We start from the raw sequence: 6,539 nt of genomic DNA, 5'->3' as shown, positions 1-6,539 counted from the left end.
ATTGTGCACTAACCCCCGTTAGTTAAAAATCTAAAAACCTCGTGGGCTTCAAGGATGGTAAAAAGATAATAATATAATATTAATAATTAAGTTAAATAATATAAATCAAATGTTATATATTAATTGATAATTAAGTTGAAAACATATTTCATTTTATTTAAATTAATGCACTCATTTAACATATTATAATTTTGTAGTTATATAATTTATATGACTATTTCAGGTAAATGGTTAAATTATATACTATAAAATACAAAATTAATTAAATAAAACTAAGTTTTAATGATTTTCAATAATAATAATAATTTAATTTCTATTATAAATTGTTAAATAAGGTGGGGCCACTTTATCGTCGTTGGATCCGTCACCGTTGTTGACTCAGATGTCACTTGCTTGGAAGTACGCTAGACCTCTGCCATTTGCTTCGTCGCCAAGTAAACTGAGCTAAAAAACCCCCGAGTAGGCGATTCGTCATCTAACAAGTCTTCGACAAATTTTTGTCTTCTAACTACGTTCTTTGATGGAGGCTCGAGCTTCGTCGTCTCAGAACGCTGCACCTGCTAAACTTAAAATTGCAGGAGCTTGGGCCGGCGCCTTGGACGTCTATTTGCAACAATGGACGCTTCCCATGCTCAGAAGAGAAATCGCTAACCGATCCGGTTGCGCTCCGGAGTGTATCAATTTAATCTGTGCCGGGAAAATTTTGCGGGACGGCGACGGCAAAAACGATTCTCTTGCGCAGATAGGTCTCAAAAATAATGCCAAGGTTTTGGCTAGTCGGGTTTCCGTTGATCTGGGAAAGGCTATCTATGATGAGGCTGAGCGGACCAACCGTCTCGCCAGAATCAGGCAAGTTGTTTACGTTATTGCTGCTCTCTTCTTAAACTGTCTGATTTTGGAATATCTAAGTTTCTTTAGAAGCACTGGATGCCAGGAGAAAACTGGTGCCGTATTGTTTAACGAGTCCTTGGAGTGTATAATTGCCAATATAAAATATTTACTGATTGAAATTCCAAAATCTTTTTTTTGTATAGAAATACAAATTTCTCAGAATTTCACGATCAGTATGAGCGGGATGACTCGTTTGTTAATTAACACCCAACAAAATTGTTTGTTATAGGATCACTCGTTTGTCTTGATGTTGACTGAATTTGCTTTTATGGCCTTATCAATTATCAGCACGATATAAAATGTTCGATATCTGAAGAATCAAAATCAAGTGCCTCTTCACGTCCGCCACCCCCCTCAAGAAATAAATAAATGAATAAGATAAATCAAATGAGAAATAAATTCATCTGTCATCTTGTTAAAGTTTGATATATGTCATGTTTAAAACGGGCTTGGTTATGTTTTGTGCCTTTTGATTGATTTATAAAAAAAAATTATTAGCAAATGCTGGATAAAGCTAATAAACACAGAAAGGAAGTTACCAAATTAGAAAGTTGAACTACCTTTACTGATGGTTCCACATATTGTCTTCTCAACATGTGCTAAAAGTTCTTGCTTCCCTTTTGAATTATTACTGCGGTCTGGGAATATAATAGCATAAGGTAGCTTGTTATACAAAATGTGTATATTTCCCCCCAATTGTGCTTATGCTTACATACTTTCTCAAAATATCTATATATATGGAAATATATTTTACAATAAGCTTGAAGTCCTGGGTGTTTTGATTTTCTTCAGCATTAATATGTGGAGATGAAAGGTTATAAATGATACAAAGCAGTCAATTATGGCACATTCTACCTTCCGTCATAAGTCATATGTCTTAGTACTTGACAAGTTCATACTTGCTACTTCCTGTTAAGGGGACATATTATTGAACTGTTGATTTAACAGGGCTGCTGCTGTGGCGATGGCAAAGAGACATGCTGCTGGTACATTGCCAGTAGAAGACTTCAATTTGGAGCTTGAAGATCAGAGTGGGAAGAAAGTGCAGTTGGGTTCGGAGACTGATCAGCGGTATGGAATTGCAAATTCTAGCTGCTTAACAGTGAGCAAAGGAGTCCGAATTCTTTCCAAATTCTTTTCATTGTATTTATGCATTCTGCTTAACTGGACTTCTTGCAACAAGCTACAATAATGTCCGATGTCATTTTTTTCTTTAAATCGATGCTTCTGTCATAGTCATTTTTATCTTCAATTGGCTCTTGTTTTCTTTTGTCATCTAATTTATTTTACTTCCATGAGCTATGGTTCAATTTGGCTTTTTTTCTTTACTGTCAAATACTCTACCGGTGTGAAATGGTCATTTAAAATGATGACCTTATAATGGTGTAGGCATGCGATCAAAACTAGGATCTGTATGCTAGAAGTTTTGTCCAGTAGAATATATGAGTGTAGAGTTTAAACATCCTTATTTATGTCAAGTGTCAAAACACCATATATCTGCATTCTTTTCCCCATCATATACCCAAAACTGTTATCATTGCTGTGGATGGTGAAAGTGTGCTATTCCAGGGGAGTGATGATGGGCCTGATGCTTCATGCAAATGCAAAACAGCTGATTAGGAATCAACAGTACAAAGATGCACTTGATGTGCTTGCCATGGGAGAGGTCAGTTATAAAGGCCTGCATTTTTATTTTATATTGTTTCATTTATTTTTCTTATTTATAGCAGCCATTTTTTCTCATTTTCTTATTTTATTTTGACTACCTTAAGTAGGGGGAGTCATCTCCACTGAAGTGGAAAATGTGATGAACTCTATCATATAAAATTATTTTTTAAGCTTCTTCTTTCCCCTTGGCACCAGGCCCCATGTATAGTGATCTAAGCTATTGATCTGATGAACCAACTATAAGAGCACTCTTTACTTTATAAGAGCACTATTTTTTCATAGGGTTCTGGAGACTGCATTATGCCCTACTTGCTCTACTTTGGATCATTCATTTCTGCACCTGTTTCTGAGGTGTGGAGGCTTGAATGAGTGTGAAACAGTAAACTGATATTATAGCAAAAACACTTGTTCATAGAAATGTAATGGAGGTTGGATTTCAGCTTGTATATTATAAAGAGATGGGATTTGTCTTATTTTCTTTTCACCTATTCCTTCTTGCAGGAGGCTTTTTCTCTTTGTGACCCTAAAGTTATTGAGGTGAGCTGATCAGACTTTTTACCTTTTTATTCCTCCTGATCATAAATATGTTATTAGTAGTAGTTAGATTCTTAAGCTCACCTGAAGTAGCTGTTCAGCATATTGATGGTACAATGCTTCTCCCTTTATCCAGATGATTGACAATGTGTCAATACTTCAAATAGACACAGTCTGGTGTTATTTCTTGTTACGAGACATCTCCTGGCTCTCCATGGCAGGAGTACGCCTTGCAAAAGCTCGAGAGGGGCTTGAACGCTCTCATGGAAAGGACTCCACTAGGGTTAGACTCCTTCAAGCAGGGCGTCATCCGGAGCTTGCCATGTAAGACTGATTTTGTTTTACTTCCAGGTGCAGATAGGTATACATCGGTTCATACATGATATTGGAAGTAGATTTGTTCACTTCTCTGTTTGGTTCTTGCTGACTGGATACTCAGATACTTGAGACTGGAGCTCTTGGAAGGGGTAGTGGCCTACCATAGTGGTCTTTTTCAACAATCTCGAAAAGCATTAGCCTCTGCCGAAACAAAGTACCTTCAGGTTTCTTTTCTACTTGCTGGGGTTACCCTTGTCCTTGACCTCATATTGATGACAAATGAGTGTAGCAGTTTCTATATAATATTATGACTGGCTCAGTGAATTGGACTCAAAATCACAAATTTGTGATTTTGATGTTCTCTTATTGGAATGGGTGATCTTTTGCTCTGAAGTTTACCTTAGGAACTTGATATGTGGGACCTCTGAAAATATGTTCTTACCATTATTTGAAGGATTCAGCCATGAAAGTGTGCTCGAATCTAAAAAAATTGTCCGGTTCTAAAATACCCCACCCCCACCCCACCCACTTCTTCAATCTCTTGTTGTTAGGGGAGGGTCTCCCTTTTACATTTGTTGTCAAGGTAAGCTTGTTTCTAAGGGTGATATTCAAGTCCATGAGTTAGGTGGTATCATGACACTAAGGGCTTGGTGCCATGACAATGTTCAATCTCCAGTGACACTTTTCTGGTGGTATTCTAGATAGCCTTAGGACCTATGTGCTGAGCAACCAAGTCATCGTTCTTCAAAGTTGTTCAGAATATACAAATGCCTTCTTAGAATAACAGTGTCAAGCACGTCTCTAATTTTTGGAATAAATGTTTATATTGTTTATAGAACTTTTTCTTCCCTTTACTTCAGCTTCAAGTTCCGGATGAAGCCTTGTCTCTACTTATGAGCATGGGATACAAGGAAAAAGCAGCAAGACGAGCATTAAGGATGACCAATCAAAATGTTGATAGTGCTGTTGATTTTCTCATTGAGGAGAAAGAGAGAGAGGCCCAAAGGCATAAGGAGGATCTAAAACAAAGAAAAGAGATTATGTGAGACTTTCATTTAATTCTATCCATGATTGCAAGCTCTTTGTTTTCTCTTGTCTACTGTGTCTGAGCTCCTTGTTTAACTGTCAGGGAACAAAAGAGATACGGAATGACTCCCCTGAAGAAATCTGTCAATCTTCAGAGACTGAATGAATTAGTGTCCATTGGGTAATACATGGAACCAGTACTATGTCAAACAAATTTTACTTCATGATATTTTTGCTGGTGCTCTCTGGTTTCTTATCTGTCTTTTATTAGTTGCTAGTTTCTTTCCATTCTATTTGATTCTTTTTTTGTTGAATCAGATGTTTCCAGTTAAACCTTTTTTTCCCAGTCTAAATGACGATCTGTATTTTGAAGCTTTGAGAAGTCATTTGCTGCTGAAGCCCTCCGAAGAAATGAAAATGACACCCAAAAAGCTTTGGATGACCTCACAAATCCAGAAACTAATTCGACAATACAGGTGATCTGTATGTTCACTTTCTCTTGTTTTAGGTGTACGTGTTTGCAGATTTCATTATCTCATGGTGTTTTTGTGGTTATAGCTTTATATTGACTCAAAGAAGAGAAACAGACAAAGTAAAACACGAGATGCTGCCATTGAAGAGCTTCTGTCCATGGGTTTTGAAAGATCACGAGGTCCGCTCTCTCACTTTTCCTCAGAAGTCAACTGTTAGATTTCTTTGTAATATCTAAAGCTGTTGAGTGTTTGAACCTATCAACTAGAAGCTGCTGCAGCAAAGAAGCAGTGGCCCATGATCTTACTGATTTCCTCATTCCAGTGGGAAGTTTTTTCGTCCATGTCATACTAATGGGAACACCAATGGTAAATGTTGTTTCCTATAGTATAGTTTAGAAGCCAACGTTGTTTCCTCCAAGAAACTTGGAAAGCCTTAGAGTAGAAACCTTTTGGGAAGTTTTAGAGAAAGCCTATTGAAAAAGAAAATGATTGTGAATTCCATAAAAAACATTTTATCTTGAAAAGCCACCAGAAACTATCTCAAGAATATCGGAAAGATTTCACTTAGGAAAAACACCAATGCTATTGGTACATGTTTTAGAAAAGAAAAATGTGACCAAGCTTATCTAACAATTCATCTCCTTCTGCCTAGTGCTCAAACAGTCATTGTTCACTCTGCATCTCATATTGTTTCTTTATTAGTTGTATGTTTCCTAGTTGCTTCACCTTCTTCATTATTTTTGCTTCAGCATCCCCCAGGTCAAGTCCTTATCCTAGTGCTAACGTAGGTTTACCCATGCTATAAAAATGAAAAAAAGATTGGGAAAAGTTCTAGATCTGTCCTGGAGTAGCTCGTCTTGTGTGTCTATTCTGTTTGCTCATTACCCACAAATGCAGTTTAACTGTTCTACCAGAGTTAATTCTCTTTCAGAAGTGTGCCAGATACTATTCCTCCCTTTATTAAGTTGAATGTTTGCTTTTAGTATCAATTATTGCTTCCATAATAGAACAAAAAAATAACTGGTTGGATGTAATTATATAAAGACTGATGAATTCAAACTTCCTGCCAGCAGTAGTTGCTGCTTTGCAAGCTTCGGATACAACAGAAGAGGCATTGAATTTGCTCGTTTCTAATCAGCTTCCAAATCCGCCACAAATTCCTCTGGGTCATAATGCAGGTTCAACCCTTAATTCAAACAATAGTGAGCTGGATTCTGAAGGCCTTCACATGGATGTGGAGGAAGAAAGTGGTCCATCAGGCACAAGGATTTCGGAAGAAGAAAGAGATGAAGATATGGAAAATGAAATCGCACACGAGTTGTCTGGAGATCCATTATCAGATTATGACATTGAAGTAACAATTGAAGGGGAAGCGATTACCGAATACCTGGCTTTGTTGCCCGCAATAGCTTCAGTTTAAACTTCGTACCAGACCATCTCGTTTTGTTTAGTTAATCTTCTACAGTTTTAATGGCCCGTAGATGCAGCAGCTAATGATTGAAAGTTTATTGGTCTTATGTACAGAGGAATTTCGGCCTAAATAGGTGTAACTTATGTTTTATGTTTGGCAAAAATCTTCCAATTTGTGTATAAAGCTTTTTACCTTCTGTTCTGTGGGTGTGAGAGGGA

At 37.1% G+C, this 6,539-nt stretch overlaps 1 protein-coding gene across 1 annotated transcript; it reads left to right on the top strand.

The window, feature by feature from the left end:
- The first annotated feature begins 445 nt into the window (after positions 1-445).
- LOC137936554 (uncharacterized) lies at positions 446-6,522 on the top strand. Its single transcript, XM_068781298.1, has 11 exons — positions 446-849; positions 1,840-1,962; positions 2,461-2,557; positions 3,061-3,096; positions 3,230-3,417; positions 3,533-3,635; positions 4,272-4,453; positions 4,541-4,618; positions 4,811-4,913; positions 4,996-5,089; positions 5,984-6,522. The coding sequence occupies exons 1-11, from the start codon at positions 521-523 to the stop codon at positions 6,328-6,330; spliced, it is 1,680 nt and encodes a 559-aa protein (XP_068637399.1). The 5' UTR covers positions 446-520; the 3' UTR covers positions 6,331-6,522.
- The last annotated feature ends 17 nt before the right edge of the window (positions 6,523-6,539 follow it).

This window comes from Aristolochia californica, unplaced genomic scaffold (genome assembly GCF_029961685.1).
Source record: "Aristolochia californica isolate CCGP_79_NKW_82.1479 unplaced genomic scaffold, dmAriCali1.0.hap1 SCAF_7, whole genome shotgun sequence".
NCBI classification, from domain to species: domain Eukaryota; kingdom Viridiplantae; phylum Streptophyta; class Magnoliopsida; order Piperales; family Aristolochiaceae; genus Aristolochia; species Aristolochia californica.
Note: the sequence above shows the minus strand (reverse complement) of the source record. Positions and strands in the feature narration are given on the sequence as shown.

Bases quoted from the DNA above. Each gene is read 5' to 3' on its own strand.
- LOC137936554 (XM_068781298.1), top strand. From the start codon at position 521: ATGGAGGCTCGAGCTTCGTCGTCTCAGAACGCTGCACCTGCTAAACTT. The intron at 3,418-3,532 runs GTAAGACTGATT...CTGGATACTCAG, and splicing joins CGTCATCCGGAGCTTGCCAT to ATACTTGAGACTGGAGCTCT. The intron at 5,090-5,983 runs GTCCGCTCTCTC...TCCTGCCAGCAG, and splicing joins GGGTTTTGAAAGATCACGAG to TAGTTGCTGCTTTGCAAGCT.